We start from the raw sequence: 19,666 nt of genomic DNA, 5'->3' as shown, positions 1-19,666 counted from the left end.
TTAGTGTAGAGGGCTGAACGTCAGCAAATCCAGTAATGAAAAGGACGCCTCTCATGTTTCAGGCCACCAACCAGCTGAAAACCAGTGGGTAGTTATTTTGAAGGGAAATTATCTTTGTGAACAGATGGAAGTGATTTGACAAGAACGAACTGGCTCATTCTTCCAACCAAAGAAATGATATAAAAATTGTTTTGCTGTCTTGGTGAAATCCAAAATTCTGTTCATATAAATGATTCCAATTCCTGTGGGGTCATTGATAGCATTACTGATAAGTTATTTAAAATTAAATGAGACAGAATTTTATATTAACCTGTAGAAATACGTCTTAATCCTATATTTCTATTTCACTTCTCATCGGTTCCCAAAGGGAATGTGATTTGAACTTAAACCCTAATAGTGATGCTTTTAGAGAAACCCATCAGCCACCTTCCATTACTGAGGTGGCTTCTTGTTCAAAGAGTTGGTACCTTGGGCAAGGGATCTGAATTCCAGGCCCAGCTCTGTTACTGATTAACTATGTGATTTTTAGCTAGGTGTTCAATCATTCTGCTACTTAATGTCCTTCTATGTAAGCAGTAAACTTGCTTTTAGCTCTAAGATTTTGTAATCTAATTGTATTTTCTGCCATGCACCAACACAGGGCAATCCTATTCACTCTGCATCCACAAAAGTTGGTATTTCATCTTTGTGGAAAATTCTACCTCCTTCTTCCTACTTTAATGCCATTTTTTTTTCTTTATGGAAAACTCTACTTTTTCCCTCTGCTAATCTCTCTTTAATCCATTGAAAGACTGCTTAATTTCCCTTATGATTACCATCCATAAGATGATGAATCTTACCTTCACACTGGGCAGATCGGTGGTACCTATGACAAAGAGCTTTTGCAAGCTTAGCCATTTCGGAAATTTTAAATGGTTTCTATAAGACAAATCATGAGAATATAATGAAATATATTGGTAAGTAAAAAGCAAAGGATATAATTTATTTTCAGTAAAAAGAATTGATCAAAAATATTCCACAACATAGACTGTAGACACCATAGACAGAAATTCTTCATGGAATAGAAGAATCTTAATATGGAATAATAGAATAGAATCTTACCATATTGAGGAGCCTGCCTCAGCAGCAGGACTCCAAGGGCAGAAACTGAAGCTGACACTGTTGAATGACTATACAAAAGTCACTTTCCCTGGCACAGCCACCATCTTGTTCAAGCATCCTTCCCCATGTTGGTACCACTCCCTTTTCCAATGATTGCTTTAGGGGTAGGATGCAGCTCTGGCCAAGGTGAGGCAAAGTCCCTGGAGGGCTTCTGGAAGAGATTTCCCTGCTCTTAAAAAGAGGCTTATGGAAGGGGTTAACCCTCTTCTTCCTCTGAGGTCTTCATGTCTGGGTGTGGTACTATACTTGCTCCATTCTACACACGAGGTAACAGACTCTGAGAGAGTAAGAAACTTGCCAGTGGTAGCAAGTGGCAGAACCTGTATTTGAACGAGGTCAAAAGGGCTCAAACCCATAGTTTTTACCACCACTTACATTGCCTCTCATAATAATAATAGTGCTCTATCATACATTTTGCAAAGCACTTTGTTGTTTATAAAAGAATTTACATACTGTGTCATATCATCACAAGAGCACTACGAGGTGGCTGTTATTACCCTGACTTGTTCTGTGGGGCAACAGATGTTCACGAGGTCCACACAGCTCATAAGTAGCTATATTGAGGCTTGAACTCAAAGGCTTCCGAGTCCTCTCCCCATTCTACCACCCCGATACGTGGCTTTAGATGTCCTCCTGGAAGCAGGACGTAGCCAGAAGACAGGGGAAGAGAGAGCACACAGAATTACACAGGAAGTTTTCATGGGCCAAACCCAGAAGTGACGTACTTCACTTCTGCCCACACACCAAAGGCCAGAATTCAGGGCCACACCCAACAGATTTGGTGAACAGCTAACCAGTCTCTGCCACATATACGATTGTGATGCAAAAATTGGAAAACATAAACCTGGGAACTGGATCTACGTTTTTGCCTTGGGGCAAGTCAGGCGGCTTTTATGTCTGAGTGTTTGTGACTATGAAACCACAAGCTCTCCAGGACCAGTTCAACCAACACCATCTTATCAACAGAGTAATTAAGAGTTGTCTGTCAGGAACTGAGACCCCTTGTCCACTTCAGGTGGGTTGAGACCACCAACCGATCAACTGGGCGTGTGCAAATGCTCCATAACTGACCTTTTTGACATTAAGGAGCTAAAAACTTCACCCTCAGATCATGGTAAGGCCACCATTTTGGGAACACGCATCCTGCGAAGAGGCATGAAGCTTGACCACGCTTGCACAGGTCATCAATTACCGCACCTCTCCTCACCTCCAGTCATGAATTTCCACACTTCAGACTGCCCAGCCCTTCATCCCATAAACTGTGCCCCAAGCCCTGGATGGTGGAGGCAGATCTGAGGGCACTTGCCTCCCATCTTCTTGAGGATTAGTCTCACAAAATAAAGCTACGTTCCTTTCCCAAAAGCTGATGTTGTGATAATTGGCTTTTTTAATGCACCTCTCGCAAGAGATCCCCAATTTTATGTGGTAACACCTACGTGTGAAAACCGAAATGTCTAAGAACGGATTCAGAGAGTTTTGTTCACATGTTATAAAATGGCTACCCCTGAAGCATGGTGTGGTAGGAGCTAGGAAAATTCTTACTTTTTCTCGTTGTATCTTTCAGAGTTCCGGTAAGATTCATCTCCCCAGTGAAGCCTTTCCCAACCCATCATCAGATACTTTTACAACTCCAGCTCTGACTTACCATGTTTGCAACGTTGTTCTGTGACTAACTCTTTTGTGGTTGTGTTTTATCGTTTTTCTATTTTCTGCATCTCATTGTTCCTCCTTAATCTGAAAGTCCTTGAGATTAGACTTAAATATCTTTTACTCTTTTGAACTCACTGTGCATTCTGATCACGAGTATTGAGAAGGTCTTAAGTAACTGCGGCTGATCTAGCAAATGAAATAAAGGCAGTTTACACTCCATAAGTCAGTATTTTGTATCAATGATGAAACTTTTAGGAACCATCACAAGAGACATCTGTCCTGGGGAGTCTGAGGCTTTCATTTTTTTAAAAAAGTGATTAACTGAATGCGTAGCTTCCTGTATCTTGCTTCCTTCTTTTTCTCTTTTATTAGAGGAAATTTTACAGACCAAGGAAATTTATGACTAGCAATGCAAGCTTATAAAGAGGGTATTTTAATTGAGGTCAAATCTGTGAATCAGCAGAAGATAAAATCTCTTTCCAAAAATTAGACTATTTTTATGATGTTGAGAAGAGTAGATGAGGATCAATTTATATGTATGGATAGGGTTGGCTAAACCTCAATTGGTAATAAAATATAGCCTGGGCTGAGTCAGAAAAATCATGAAAATGTTTTTGAATACTTTTGTGAAAACCTCAGCAGGAAGTTAGTATCGATACTGAGAAGCCACAGCAGTGGATATGAGCAACAGTCTTCACTCTCAAGCTCTACAAACTTTTTATTAACAAGAATTATTTGTTGTTTTTTGAAAGAAAGTTGGCAGAATTTTAAAAGAAACCCAAAGTGTGTCTAAAATGGGGTCAGGAAAATCCCACACTCCTCCACCCAAAGCCAGAAGATTTTCCAAAATAATAAAGACATCTGAAAGATCCAGAAGAAGCTGGAGTTTTGCTTAATTTAGAAACCCCATTTGCTTTGGAAAGTTGATTTGAACGAAATGTTTGGCAAATTATCATATTTTTTTGCGGGAATTCTTAACGTTGGTCCTTCATGAGCGCCAACGTAAGGGAGCACAAAGAACCCGAAAAACCGCAGTCATGTTTTCATCACTGTCTTACAGTAATTCTGACAAAAACATAACTGTGACATTAGGATCCTGTAACCTTGAGCACGCCCTGACACATCCTGTGAATAGATGAGAATCCCGAGGGAAGATGAGGTCCTTAGGGAAGAATTCGTGGTCACAGGCTTGTGGCTTTGAGGGTGGGATCTTGATCTTTAAAAACCTGAAAGCCTATTTATTATTTTAGATGAGAAATCAAGCTATCAAATGGACAAGAAATGAGCGTCTGAGGTGCAATATCTTCCCCTTGAACTTCCATAGTGCGCTGGCCTCTTTTGTGATTACCGTATTCTCTCCTTATATACGTTAATATATTCAGTCAAGTTACAGTCCTGTCTTGGGTGGGGAAATAGTGTCTTTTTTTTTTTTTTTTTGCTGTAAAGTCTTTTTTTTTTAAAGTGCAGTAACCTTGGTTTATAACACTATATAAATTTCAGGTGCACATTGTTACATTTCGATTTCTGTGTCGATTACGTCATGTTCATCATCCGAAGAGGAAATACTGTCTTTAGAAGGTGTTCTGCCCATCTCTGCTTTGGTTTAATCATAGAAGGCCAATTAATTTCCAAGTTTTTGGAGGTGAGGTATCTCTTCACTGCTCCTGCTTGCTACCTACAACCCCTTTCTAAAATTCTTAATTTCCAAAAGGAAAAAAAATGCTGTAAGAATTTAGTCTTACATACTGAATAATTAAACAAAATTTTTAAGCCTATGATCTTCCAAAGTTCTGAGTAATTTAGAATGAGTAAACATGTTGATTTTCTAGTCCTTTTTTGCAGTGTCTCGTGGGGGAATTTTCTCCTCCATATTTTAAAATAATGATGCTAATAGCTGACACTTATTTTGTGTTTTGTCCCAAGTTCTGTATGAGGCACTTTACGTGTCTTAACTCACGTAATCCTTGCAACAACCCATGGTTTAAGTGCTATTATTACCTCTATAGTACAGATAAGGGACTAGGCCCAAGGAGGTGGAGAAATTTGCCCAAGATCACAAGGCCAGGAGATGGCAACTCCGGGATGTCATCCCAGGCAGCCCAGCTCCAAGGCCTGTCCACTGTTTGAGGGCCTCCAAGAATAGGGATAAATCCAAGGACTTTTAGGTTTTGTTTGTTTGTTTGTTTTTGCTGAGGAAGATTGGCCCTGAGCTAACATTTGTGCCAGTCTTCCTCTATTTTATGTGGGACGCCACCACAGCATGGCTAACTGGTGTAGTTCTGTGCCTGGGATCCAATCCCATGAACCTGGGCCACTGACACAGAGTGCGCAAATCCAACCACCATGCCATGGGGCTGGCCCCAACTTTTAGTATTTTTAAAAAAGGACAAGATCTCTCACACATGTTTATACTGTACTGGTGCCTTTTTTTTCATAATATAAAAAGAACTACATCTCATTTATAAGTTGATTTCAATTTGCTGATTGCCAATTTGTTAAAGCAGGGAAATGCTTGACCCCACAACATTTTCACTGCGTGGTCTATTATTTCCAGCTACCAAGAAGGAGGGCTGGCTTTTGTCTGGGGGAAAATCTGCCAATTACGTGGATCAGTTCTAATTTTTCAGTAATGCGTCTACTGAAGTCGTACAGCAGTGATAATCTTTCAATATCGTAAACCTTTCTTTTAAAGATCATATTGCTTATAACAACCAAAAATATTTTTATAAGCATCATTGCTTCACTTTTCTTCAAAGAATTTCATAATCTTTTAGATGCTTTCAAGGGTATTATGCACAATGAATTTTGATTTCTGTATCTTTTTGCTGATAACATTAATTTTATTTCTAAAATTATACCAAATTAATACAGAGCAAAGGCATTTAAAAGTTATTATTTTTTTCAAGTAACATTTTGCCTGCTTTTTAGAACGTGTGATAAATGCTGCAAATCTTTGAACTCATTTTTATTCTTAATTTCATTGTTTCATCCCCAAAAGGTTTAAAATATAGATAGAATAAAAAATACTATGAGGCAGAAAAAATAACAAGGATTCACAGATTGATTTTTCATCATTTTGTCATGTGTGGTAAATTTTCAAAACTTTGTACCTGTAGAGTGTTTTGGAAAATCCATTTTTCCTTCAGGTGATAGTTTTTAACAATATATAATTTTAAAAATTCATATTACATGTTCACCTACCTGAAAAGACCGGATGTACATTTGGTTTATCTCACTTAATTATCCCATTATTAAATATTAATTATTTGATGGCAATGTTGTCATAATGAAAATACTTGTAGATTTAAACTGGAAACTTAGATTTGATTCTGTACAAGAAGTAAACAGCAAATTGTACAAGCTAACAATGTGAATGTCAAATTTGCTCAGCAACTAATTCCAGTGGAATATACTAGATTCTTAGTTATTCATAGGAGTTATATTCTGTAAAGTCACTTCAAACACTGAATTATTGCTCCTGCGGGAAGTACAGGGTTAGGTTCGCGGGAGCCTGTAGTCACAGCGTTTTCATTAACCGATCAATATGTAACCTTGTTCGACGTGTGTTTCCATTTAAAGACTCTTTGTTTAATATACATTTTTGATTCATTCACCTTGAACTCATGGCCAACAGTGCTATATCTCATGCCTGAAGGCACATCACGGCCTTAGTGCCCTTGGGATACTAGACAACATTACAGTGAAATCACCAAAAAAATAAAAAATAAAAAATAATAAAAAATAAATAAAAGCACAAAGATGAAAAAAAGAAAAAAGTGGCACTATACAGATGATGAAAAGGATACCTGTTTACAGAATGTAACTGAAACAAAGCATCACATTCCTTGGTGTCAGCTGGGAATGTGCGTGTGGGATGACTCGAACTTTTCACCACTCTGTGCAAATCTGTGAATGACTTTGAAAGCTCCATGAGTATTGATTTTGGAGCTGTAAGTAAATTTCAGTGAGTTGGTGAATTTGCAAGTAATGAAGATTGATTGTATTTTTAAAACTTAAAGATAAGCACTGAATAGTGCATCAGAAAACCCGTTTCTTATTTACAAACCCAAATGGTTTTAGGTATTATTCAATTATAAACTTGTTCCTCCTTCATAGTTCAAAGCAGCTGGTATATATCTAACCATTTAGAAAAGATACTTCATGTCTATCAGTTGAAAAAAATGTTATAAGAAATGTACAAACTGCCCATCTTTAAAGTCAACAAAAGTGTTAGAAAAATACAAAGAAATTTCAAAATAGCAAAAACGTCTCTACTGTGGACGATGTGCCCTTAAATGTTGTGCCTTTGCACAGTGCACAACCTGATCAATTGTACATGGCAGCCTGGACTGTAGCATACGTTGCATAAGGGAAACACAGCAGGCAGAGTGGATAGGTTCAACTTTGGGAAGTACCGACTGTTAGATAATGTTGATAACAAAGAGTAGAGAACCTGGAGGCCAAGAGAACTCACTTGGAATACCTGTACTGCCGTTTATGCTGTGTGAACACTAGCAAGCTCCTTCTCTGAACTTTCGTTTTCACATCTGTAATAAGAAGATGATAAAACTCGCCTCAGAGGAGGTGATTTGAAGAGGAAAAATAATAACCTATGAAAATTACTCAAAAAAGAACCATATATGTTAAGACTCTCTCTCTTTTCCTATAAATAGTGGGATTTCCCTGAAGGTTTGAGAACAGGGCAAGAATCTGATCAGATTTGGGTTTTAGGAAAATAATTCTTGTGTTGGTTTGAAAATGGATTAGAAGCAGACTGGTGTGAAACCAGATTAAAAAAAAAAACTCCTTAAAATCTATTCTAAGGCAATGATAGTGAGCATGGCAAAAGGAGAAATAGACTGAAGAGTCATTTCTGAGATTGAATTGTGTAGTCGAAAGTGTTTTTCTTTCTGGAATCCCTTTCCTTAGTGGAGATACCCCTCCTCCCAGGAGCTCCAGCGAGTGCTGGCTATAAGAGGCTGCCTCTTTCTCTGAAGATTTGCCCACCTGCTAATGACTAGTTGATGTGAGGCTGGGGGGTGGGGACAGCGCAGGACAGGGGGGTCGGGGGGGGGATTTGGGGGAGGCAGGTACAGGGTGGGACAGTTTCCAGGCTTGGCCACATGCTTGAGCGGCTTGTTCCCACACCCTGTTCTATCTTCCTCAACATCCTTGTCCTAGGATCACTTGTCACTAATCCACATCCTTAAGAATCTTGACTGCCGGCCCCTCCAGGGGAACTGCAAAGGGAAAGACTTTAGGAAAAGACTTGGCTGCAAGGGGGTGAGGAGGAGAAAGGAGTCAAGGAATGTCTTTTGGGCTCTCGCTTCATCCCAGACTCCTGACTGGTTGACACTTTTCCTATTAAGAGACTTACGGTAAGGTGGTTCTTCTGGCAGTCTGCAAGAAAATGCTTTCTCCTTTTAGAATAGAAAAACGTTAACATTGATTGCCCAATGACTCCCTCCAAATTTGTCCTAACATGTTAAACTATTATAAACTTGCAATTTTACAACTGAATGGTTGCTTCAGTAAGGCCATGAGAGATGGTACTAGGTACAAGACATCTTTTTTGGCTAGTTGAGAAAATATAGATTAAAACTGAATTAAAACGTGTTGAATTTAAGGTCAGATAAAAGTCAAGTAGGTCCAGAAAATACATATTTATCATGGATGTTTTTCAAAAGCTTATATTTACCCAGGTAAAGTATTTTTAAAGTACTTTAGATTTTTGATAAGGATTTTGCTTTTAAAAAGAACAATCCATAATTTACTTTAATGATGAAACTGAAGGCTTTCTCTGTTGGTATGTTCCATCAAGGGAGCTCAGAGGTTCTCCAAGCTTAGACTGTAGTGATGTTATAAAATGGGTCACATTTATTTTAGGTATGACATACACTGGAAACAGTCATATGTGTGGGGAAAAGAAAGAAAATGGACTTTAAAAATAAATGATACAAAAATTCATGAAGATTTTTGGAAATGACATTCATAAATTATTTAACAACTAGCTGAACTGTCATGATAGAACAAGTAAGGGACAGGGGATTTGCTTTAGAATCCCTGATGAATGAATTGATAAAACTCAAATCATTGCAGAAGAAGGACTCATTTATTAGAGAGATCGTAGATCAGCAAGCCAACTGGAACAAGCCTAAGAAAGAGCTGAGAATGGCTTTGAAGACCTTTAAATGCTGTCACTTCTGGTAGCAGTAGCTTCCAGAGGTTTCTATCTCATCAAGGAATCTTCCGTTAGATGACTAAAGTTGTTTGCAGCCTTTGGCAACATTTCATTCGGTTATTTAGGATGATATTTCAATCGAGCATACTCTTTTAAAACAGTCTTTAGACAACTAAAATGTCACAATAGTGGTTTCAGGGACAAGCTTTTAAATATAAGTCAAAAGTCCCCAAAGTGGTTATCGAGTTACAAATTTTCCTATGAGAAACATGTACATTTGCAAAACAAACAAGTAAGCAAACACAAGGAGGAAACCAGAGTAATAAATGTATGACCCCACAAGAAAGTTCCAGAATAAAATCCAAATGCCAGAGGAGAGAGTTCTTTATCTCCTTCCAGAGTGAATTATGAGGCATTTTTATCTTGTCTCAGATATTCTGTTTATTTAACACGTATCTCAGCCTGCCAGGTGTATCAATATATTTCAGGATAAAATTTAACGTTACAACAGGAGCTGGAAATTCTGGTTTAAGTTGGATGTGCCCAGGACTTCCTGTTCCCAAATGGCAAAATATTTGTTTGCTTTCCCCTATCAGCATCTCAGACTAAATTTGTCCCAAACTGAACTCTCTCTCCTCCTCCCTCCTCCGCTTCTTCTCCTTGCTGCTTGGCAGGCCTCACTAGCCTTCTAGCCCGGCTGGTCAGCTCAGACTGTTGATTCCACCTCCGATCTTCCCCCGTCGCCATCACCACCCCCATTCCTGCTAGTCCCAGCTCTCACCTGGCCGGTGACAGCACTCCTGCAGCCTCCTCGCCTCCCCGCTGTCTCCTCTATGTATCCCACCTACTGTTGCCCTGCTGTCTTCTTTTGGGTGCAGCATGCTCAGTGTTGGTCTTCAAAGGCGTGGTCAGCGGAAGAGTCCTATACACCATGGTCCAAACTCAGCCTGGCATCTAACTAGGACCATCCCTCTTCTATAAAGAAGCAGTTATATGAGACTTACTGGGTCACACAGCTGGAAGCTTCCCATCTCTATGTCACTGTAAAGAAAAACAGAAGTCTGTACTGAGGGATTACAGATCATAATATATTGCCCACACGTGCAGTGTTGAGAGAAATCTGGGCTGCTTTGTGTGTTTGTACTTCCCTCCTGTGCGTAAACTGTCATCACATCTAGAGTTCCCCCACTGCCAGCCTGCAGGTTCCACCACCTTAGGGCTGACTGGTCCCATTGCAGTCCCTTCCAGGGTCCAGCTCAGACCTACATCCGGACTCAAAGCCCTCCCTCTCAACGCTCGAAGGACCCGTCAACAGATGCAGCCTTGAAGAGTCACTCAGTTTGTGTCTTGACATCCCAGAAAGTTCGAAGGCAACTGGGCAGACGCCAAACCAAGCACTTTTTCTGCTCCCACTTACCACAAAAAGTACATTGCTTTCACATGGAGAAAAATCTGTTTGACACTGATTAAAATAATGTTTTATTGTGTGTTTATTGAGGTATAATTGACAAATAAATTTGGAAGATATTTAAAGTGTACGTAGTGATGATTTGATATACGTGTACACTGTGAAAACATTCCTCCCCTCTAGTTAACTAACACCTCCATCACCAACGCTGACTTTTCAAGACCGTTGTGAATTTCTGTCTTCCGTTGTCGTGAAGAAGAGCTTCAAGGGTGACCAGGATGACCAGAATTAGACCTGATGAAACTGAATTCGGACAGTTGGATGTGGACGTAATAGAGAAGGGCCTTTCTCGGATTGGTTCTCTTCCAGGTGCCTTGAAATTTCATCCACTTTTGGGTTTCCTCTGGCAGCATCATTTCACTGAGTGATGTTTCAAGTGTGTAGCGACTCTCCTGCAAGTAAATGTTGCAGCTCACAAACCTGTTTACTACAAAGTATACTATTAATAGGAGATTTCTGAAAGCCTTTGTTTCCATTAAGGACTATTATTATTACCATCATCATTATTATTATTAATGTTGCTTCAAGTGAAAGCATTGAGGTGGCTCTGGATTGGAGATGTGGCAATGTTACTGTAAAATCAAAAGCCATTGTCAAGGCCAAGAAATCTTCACAGACAAGAAGGATGCATGTAGCATGATCAGATGAAATCCGAGAAAAGCTACCACATTTCTAATTTTGTTCAATTTCAGAACAGCACACAGGTCTAGCAAGGACCTTCAAGTCAGGTCAATGTGGGTTCCAGTTTTAGGTTCTCCTGCAAATAGTGGGACCTTGGGCAGGTTACTGGCCTTCTCTGTGCTTTAGTCTTGTGGTCTGGGGTCTGATTCTCATTCTGCCCCCGACCTGCTGTATACTCTTGGACAGTTTATTTAGTTTCTCTATGATTGTTTCCTCATCTTAAAAATGGAATATTCTAATATCCACTTCATAATCTTGTTTGATTTAACGAGATCATACATCGAAAGCACTTAGAACAGCTCTTCTCAGAACACACGTGCGTGTTCCATAACCAGACGCTGTGGCTGTTACTAACACCAGTATTATCACTACGTATATTTCCCTGCAGGGTCATTGGGAAGTTTAAATGAAAGAACGCTCGCCAGGACGGGCTACATAATTTCTGGAGCCCAGTACAAAATGAAAATGTAGGGCCCTTCTTTCAAAAATCATTAAGAACTTCGACAGTGGAGCAGTAGAGCATTAAGCCAAGCTCGGGACCCTTCTGAGCCCGGGACCCAAGCAGCTGCACAGGTTGCGTGCCCGGGAAGCCGGCCCTGGAGATGGAAGAAGCAGAAGCGTTTGCACACAGGAGGTGCTGAATAAATGCTTGTTCACCTTGGTGTCAACACGCTCCCACACCTCACGCGTGCCAGCACCGTTGACATTGACCACTCGCTGTCACCTGTCCCTGACTTAAGGACAAGACCTGGACTTGCGCTCGCGGTGGAGTCCCACGGGGAAGACCACCCCCAACCCCGCTGTCCCCTAGTCGCTTTGGCGCGTCCGCGGCGCAGCCCAGCCTTGGCCTGGCCAGATGGGGCCGCCGCCGCCGCCGCTCAGCCGCTGCGCCTCGCCCGAGAGGAGCCCCCGGGAGGATCGGGGTCCGCCCCGTGTCCCGGGGCCCGTTTCGGAGCAGCGGGGTCCGCCCTGCTGGTGCGCAGCCCGGCCGGGCCGCCGGGTCCCGCGGGCGCCGCCAGCGTCCGGGCTTGGCCGCCTCCCCGCCCTGGAAACCGGTTGCCCGAGGAGACGGCCCGCGCGCGCCCGCCGGGTCCCGCGCCGCAGCCTCGCTCCCCGCCGCTGCGGGTCCGAGCGCGCCCGGGGCTCCGGTATGAGCCGCGGCGGCTCCTCGGGCTCCAGGAGCCTGGACCGGACCAGCGACGCCGCCTTCGGTGCCTCGTCGCCCGCGCCCGAGGTACGGTCCCGGCCCGCGGGCCGCGCGCGGGGGTGGCCCCGGTGGCGTCTCCTAACACCCAGGAATGGGCGGCCCGGGATGCGCAAGGACGCTCCTGGGTTGCAAACTTTTCCTGTTGAGCGCGGGGCTAGATCACGGTGGATGCGGCCCCGCCTGGGAAGCGGACCGGAGCTGTCAGGGCCGCTGAGTTTCAGGAAGTTGTGGGCAGGCCGCGAATGTGTGAAGTGCGTCTGAACTTTCGGCTGTGCCAGTTTGCTTCTCTGACCGTTTAAACGGCTTAAACTCTAAACGCAGTGTGTCTGGCTGCTGTAGAGCCTCCTCGACCCCCTCCCCTCTCTCAAGAGCAATTAATTCCTTCATTTCACTTTACTGAGCTTCTAAAACGTGATTCGGAGCAATTTCTTCAAAGTCTGGCATGGTAGGATTAACGCCTGTCCTGAGTAAAATCGCTGGCCTTTTCGTGGCTAATCACCCTGGAAACATTGGTAATTCAGTTGTCGCTGTAGCCATTTACTCGTTTACTCCCGGGAGGCATTTAGGCATTGGGGACTTTCAAGCATCAGATATTCTGTAAAACACACATACACACACAGAAAGTTCTGGCTGGCTCAGCCTGCTTAAGCATCCCTTTCTGGACCTGGCTTCAAGGTCCTATTAGGCATAGAGAATGTTAAGGGTAGTTGCCAGAGACGGGAGAATGGTGTATTCAGCCCAGCCATATTAGCCATATACATGTGTATATATATGTGTGTGTGTATATATATATATATCTATATATATATAGATATATATATATATATCTATCCCTGGGGGACGCTCTTAGATTCAAGACCTTGGATGGGGTCTCCAATACGCTAGAGGAATTCCAATATTCAGCAGCGTTGATTGTCGCCTTACATCTGACCTATATTTAGATTTCTCTGATTACTTGTATATTTGTGGAAAATTAGTCCCTTCTTCTACAAAGAAAGCTAATTTTTCTTCCATTTGACATTTTCATATTTTATCCCAATATGGTGTCTGCTCGGAATTAAGCATGTTAGTCCGTACAAAAAAGTATGTAATATTTTTATATTCTTTGTATATATATTTTTTGATAGGGATTAACATTTTATTGTATTTCCTTCCAAAATTTTTTCTGTGAGTATACATGTTGAGTGCATTTTAGTATACAATTTGCCTCCAACTATATATACAGCTTGTAAATACTACTTCTAATTGATGGTGAATAAAGAACATTTCTCTATTTTCTTCAAATTTATTTCTTTAATATTTGGATTTTACATCCTTTGAATTTATCGTAATTTATTCAATCATTCCTATGATATGATGTTTTAAAATTTTTTTTTTATTTTTAATTTTTTTAATTGCAGTAACACTGGGTTATAACAATATGTAGCTTTCAGGTGTACATTGTAACATATTTCGAATTCTTTGTAGATTACATCATGTTCACCACCCAAAAACTGATTATAGTCCATCCCTTCACATGTGAGCCTAATCACCTCTTTTGCCCTCCCCCCTTCCCCTATGGTAACCACCAATCCAATCTCCATTGCTATGTGTTTGTTTGTCGTTGTTTTTATCTTCTACTTATGAGTGAGATCATACGGTATTTGACTTTCTCCTTCTGCCTTATTTCACTCAGCATATGCATTATTTATATATTTTTTGAGAACCAATTGAAAGTAAATTAAGGACATCATGGTCCTTCATCACTAAATAGCCTAGTGTGTATCTCCTAAGGACAAGGGCGTTCTCTAACCAAAATGCAGTGATCAAATTCAGGGTATTTAACATTGTTGCAACAATATCATCTAATGTACACTGTCTACTAAAATGTCGCCAATCGTCCCAATTTACTACCAAAACATTTTTGTCGTTTCAGGATCACATTGTATTTAGTTGTTATGTGTCTTTAGTTTCTTTAAAAATGGAACAGTTCTTCAGACTTGTTTTGTCTTCAAAGATACTGACATGTTTATTGAATGTAGGGCATTTGTATTGTAGAATCGGTTTCTCTGATTGTTTTCACGATGAGATTTTGGTAGGAATACTATGTAAGTGATGCGCCTCAGTGCATCACTAGCAGGTGCATGGTGTCATTTTGTCCCATTATTGTTGATGGTCCTAGTTGTTGGAATCTTCCAGAGTTTTCCACTGTAAAGGTGGAAAAATAAGTGTTTTAGGAATAAATAAGTGATCATATTGAGTAATCTCATTGATTAATATTGAGATTTTTAGGATAAATTTTACTACCCACATACAGGAAAATTTCCACCAAGAATTTAATTGACCTGAAAGACCTAAATTTTTTTGAGAATAAAAGTAGACACAGAAAGGCCAGCATTTATTATAATTAATTTTTCAGTTTACTAAATACTTCATCTGAGATCATCTTACAGCTCAGGTAGGCAGGGCAGGAATTTCCTGTTGTATAGATGACAAAATGGCTTGCTCACTTAGGAAATGATGGAGCAGGAACTTAAATGTGTTTCTTTTGAAAGTTCAGTGCTTTTCCTTCCACACCACGATGCACTGAAAAACAGATTAAAATGCAAAGCTGGGATAGCATGCAACTGTATGAAGAAATAGAAACCTGCAGGGACTGAGGTATTAGCTTTGGGTTCAAACAATCCTGATTATAGCACTCATTATCTGTGATAACCTGGGCAAAAAAATTACTTAATGTCAGACTTTAATTTCTGTATCTGACACATGAGATCAGAATACGTATCACATAGTGTAGTTTTGGGATTTCACAGTTAACGTATGTAAAGTGGCCAATACAATAACAGAATAAGAGCTTAGTAATATTGCCTGTTATTATTTTTTGTAACTTTTGGATTTGCCTGGGCATCAACACTCCTACTACCCACAACTGTGGCCATCACAGACACCTCCATCAAGACCTCAGCCACCACCTTAACAGTCGTTACTGAGAATCTGTGTGAGGGACTGAGGATACAAAATGAATCGGACACAGTCCTTACTCTCAATAAAGAACTAAGAGTTCACAATCAAGAGAAACAGACAGAGATGACTGACCCTTGAGCCAAATTTAATGCTGCGTTTTAAGCTGGGTTTACCTCTAATCAAATCATCAGCACTTTACTAGGCTAGAAAATGTGACAAATACTAAGAGCAATATTATGTGAAGTGAAGTGTAACAGCTCCAGCCTGGAGGACAGAGACAGGCTTTGGGGATATTTACAAATACAGCTTTAAGCAGAGCAGTGTAACTTCGCCATGCGCTTAAAATAAGGTATGGAGGCTGAAAAGTGTTACCAAATTATAAAATAATATCATGAGTCAGTAAAAAGCTAGAGCAGTCCTTTGGTGAGAAGGGCTCGGATTTGCTCTCAGGCCACAAACTTATGGTGGCTTGTCAGCCCCTTTGCTATGTCAGTGTTTTCACACTCCTATAAGAGCTGCACTGAAGTCATGGCTTCAGGGTATGCCATTGTTGGGAAGTCGAGCAAGTTTTTTTCCTCTCTGTAAAGCAAGGGTTACATGGAGTAACTGCCTGACAGGTTGTTACGAGCAGCAAGTACAAACAGCAACATGCTCTAGCAACACCTGTAGCTCCTCACAGCAAAGGGCTCAGAGCTGGTCATGTATAATTAAGAAAGAAGTAAAATTGGTTTTCCCTTTATTTCCCCACTATTTCCACTTTTTAAAAAATTGTGGAAAAGTGCACATAACATAGAATTTATCATTTTAATCCTATTTAAGTATACACTTCAGTGGCCTTAAGTACACTCACATTATTGTGCGTCCGTTGCCACCATCTATCTCTAGAACTCTTTTCATCTTGCGAAACTGAAACTCTGCACTCATTAAACAACGACTCCCCATTCGCCCCTCTCCCAGCCCCTGGCAACCACCCTTCTACTTTCTGATTCTGAATTTGACTACTCGAGGTGCCTCATATAAGTGGAATCATACGATATTTGTCCTTTTGTGTCTGGCTTGTTTCACTTAGCATAATGTCCTCAAGGTTCACCCATGTTGTAGCACATGTCAGAATTTCTTCCCTTTTTATGGCTGAATAATCTTCCACTTTACAGTATGTCTATACTGTGTTTTGTTTGTCCATTCATCTGTTCATGGACACTTGGGTTGTTTCCACCTTTTGGCTGTTGTGAATAATGCTGCTGTGATCATGAGTATACAAGTATGTCTTCAAGACTTTGCTTTCAGTTCTTCTGGGTACACACTCAGGATTGGAATTGATGGATGATATGATAATTTGAGTTTTAATTTTTTGAGGAACTGCCATACTGTTTTCTATTGTGGCTGCACCATTTTACCTGCCCATTAGCAATGCAGAAAGGTTCCAATTTCTCCACATCCTTGTCCACACTTGTATTTTTCCTTTCTTTCTTTCTCTTCCTTCCTTCCTTCCTCCATCTCTCCCTTCCTCCCTCCCTCCCTCTCTCTCTCTCTCTTTCTTTCTTTCTTTTTTGTAGTAACCATCCTAATTAGTATGAGGTGCTATCCATTTCCACTTTTTAAAACCTCTTCTGGTTTATTCTTTTCTTTATTCCCCCCTCTTTTTAATCAAACTCAGTTTTAAGATCTGACTTCAATCATATGTCTTCATACAAATATAAGTCAGAAGGCTCCTTATTCTAGATATAAAGAAAAAACCTGTCTGCCCCAAAAGGCAATAAAGGACAGAAAAAAAGCAGATAAAAAAGAAAAAGTGATGATGGAAACAAATACAGATATATCAGTAATTACAGTGAATATAAATGACTAAATACTCAGTTAACTAACAAAATTGTCAGATTGACTTTTTTAAACCCAGGCATATGCTATTTGTGAAAGACACATCTAAATAAAAAAAGTATGGAAAAGTTGAAAGCAAAGCATGTAAAAATTGAAAAACAAAGTGTGTTTTATTTACCAGGCAAATAATAAGCATAAGAAAGCTAATTAGATATGATAATGTTATACAAAATACTTTTAAGGCAAAAAAGTATTACTAAAGGTAAAGAAAGTCACTGTAATATACAGATTATGTCATCATCACATAATAATAAAACTTTTCATTCATTGGGAAGTTGTAACAATTCTAGATGTTTGTGCAGTAACATGCCACCGAGACTTGGCTTCCAAATACACAAAACAAAAGTTGGCAGAAGCAAAAGTCTATAAGCAGATATAGACAAAGCCAAACCAGATTAGAACTTTCTTAACATACCTCTGTTAGCATCTGAGAGATCAACCAGACAACAGTGTGGTAGGGGAGCTATTAAAAAGCTACAAATACAAACTAGGCTAAGTCATTGTGAAGAAGAAGAAAAGTATATAAAATATTTGGAATATGGCAGTGGAAGTTAACAGGCTGACTTGTCCCCCTTGTCCAAGAGAATAAATACATTTAGACTATGAAACAATCAATTGGACAAAATTCTACAAAGTGTACTCTGTTGGTAGGGATTGAACTAGACAAGTAATTAGAAGTTTTCCCCTTGTTTTAAATGAAGAAAGGATTTACACTATCAAAAAGAAATGACAACCATCTGGTCATGAGAAAACATTAGACAGACCACCTTGAAGGATTTTCTACAAAATAAAGGAGTGGTGTTCTTCAAAAGGGTCAAGGTCGTGATTGGAGACTTTGGAGACATAACAACTGGATGCAATGTGGGCTCCTGGGCCAGAAAAAGGACATTAGTGGAAAAATTGGAGAGATTTGAATAAGGTTTGTAGCTTAGTTAGTAGTATTGTACCGTGTTAATTTCCTGTTTATTAAATGTGCCTCAGTTATGCAAGTTATTAACATGAGGGGAAACTGGGTGAAGTATATTAAGAAACTCTCTGTTCTAATTTCGCAACTTTTCTTTAAGTCTAAAAGTATTGCAGAATAAAAGTTTAAAAAATAAATGATAACCAGTTAATTCGTCTGTCTATTCAATTCTGTTTATTTTAACTGCAACACTCAGTTTCTCTTGTTATCTAATTATTCTTTGACCACGGGCTTTAGAATGTGGCATGAGAGAAAGCGTTCAAAGGTCAGGTAGGAGAGAAAAACATTTTGGACACCAAACAGAGAGCAAATTTTCCTTTGCGCGTTTCTAAAAGATTGTGTGTGTATTTACTTAATGTTACCAAATATAATATGTAGTATATTTGAAACAATAGTGAGTGCTTCTGGGTTTGTACTTGAATTAAGTGGACTAATTATAAAGACTCACTTTTTCTGTGTTCAAGGACAACTTAAAAAAAAAGTTTAATTGAAAAAGGGAGTAATATTTGCTGGACCAGGAATTATTTATGCTATGTTCTTTACCCAAGGTTTCTTTTTTTCTTTGTTTTGCTTCCAATTTTTTTCCCTTTGAAATTGGTGCTCTGGTGGCTTTGATCTACGGGAGAGGAGTTCAAAGTCATTGCTGAGGTGGACCAGTAGCACCATATTCTTTCTCTTACTGATACCAACGTAACTATTGATTAGGGCTTCTATAGCTATGTGTTTGGATAGTGCGTGGATAAACTATTTTAAATATTGCTAATAAAAATAAATATACGAATTATACTTCTGAGTAACTGAAATGACTTGCTTTTCATTGACTTAATTTATCTTATGATTTCTGTCTTGAATCTTCCCTGTTAGCTTTGTACAGAAATGCACTTTTCAGCACGTTCAGGCCATCATAGGCTAACCTCAACATCAGTGCAAAGAGGAATAATTTTAAGACCTGACTATAATTAGCACATTTCCCTGAGTCTCTTCTACTTCTGGGTAAAAGAAATGGGTAGTTGTGGAGAATACCAAAAAGGAAGTCTTGCTGTTGAAATCTTGTGAATGTTTGGAGTAAGCAAAAATGACAACTTAGGAGGAGATCTGAACCAGAAATATTTGCTTAGTGAATCATACGTTGAATTACTCACCCATCTGGCGAACATCCATTGAGTCTTTGGCACTCTGTTAGGCACTGAAGATATGGAAAGTCTTTCCTCCAGCAACTATAAAAGGAGTGTCTATTCTCAAGCAGGCACTGTCTTCGATAAGGTCCCACTCTCATAAAAGTTTATTCTAGTCGGGGAAAGAGATAACAAAAGTAAACCAATAGATCAACAAGGGAATTTCAGAGAATGGTAAATACTTTGAAAAACAAGGAATCCGGGTAACGGGGTAGAGATGGACTGGGGGAAGGGTGGGGTCTTGTCCGGATGCGGGGGGGCAGAGAGGACTCTCCAAGGAGGTGACATCTGTGCTGAGTTGTGAACGATGCTTGGAGGGGGTGTCTCAGAAATAACAAGGCAACTGCAGGCTCTCAGA

At 40.0% G+C, this 19,666-nt stretch overlaps 1 protein-coding gene and 1 long non-coding RNA gene across 2 annotated transcripts in view; one reads left to right on the top strand and one right to left on the bottom strand.

Annotated features, from left to right (window-relative positions):
• Positions 1 to 10,443: 10,443 nt before the first annotated feature.
• LOC138921707 (uncharacterized) lies at positions 10,444 to 11,937 on the bottom strand. The gene is made up of 2 exons (XR_011434512.1): positions 11,799 to 11,937; positions 10,444 to 10,852 (listed from the first exon to the last, which is right to left on the bottom strand). It is a non-coding gene; the product is annotated as an uncharacterized lncRNA (long non-coding RNA).
• The window catches only part of CCDC170 (coiled-coil domain containing 170), a 90,423-nt gene continuing 82,610 nt past the window's right edge, over positions 11,854 to 19,666 (top strand). Inside the window, exon 1 of the mRNA XM_001494446.6 lies at positions 11,854 to 12,375. Within this exon, the coding sequence (XP_001494496.4) occupies positions 11,998 to 12,375 (378 nt within the window). The 5' untranslated portion in view covers positions 11,854 to 11,997. The remainder of the gene's footprint in view (positions 12,376 to 19,666) is intronic.

The sequence above is a fragment of the Equus caballus genome, chromosome 31, assembly GCF_041296265.1.
Source record: "Equus caballus isolate H_3958 breed thoroughbred chromosome 31, TB-T2T, whole genome shotgun sequence".
Lineage (NCBI taxonomy): Eukaryota > Metazoa > Chordata > Mammalia > Perissodactyla > Equidae > Equus > Equus caballus.
The sequence above is the reverse complement of the archived record's forward strand: the minus strand, read 5'-3'. Positions and strand labels throughout refer to the sequence as shown.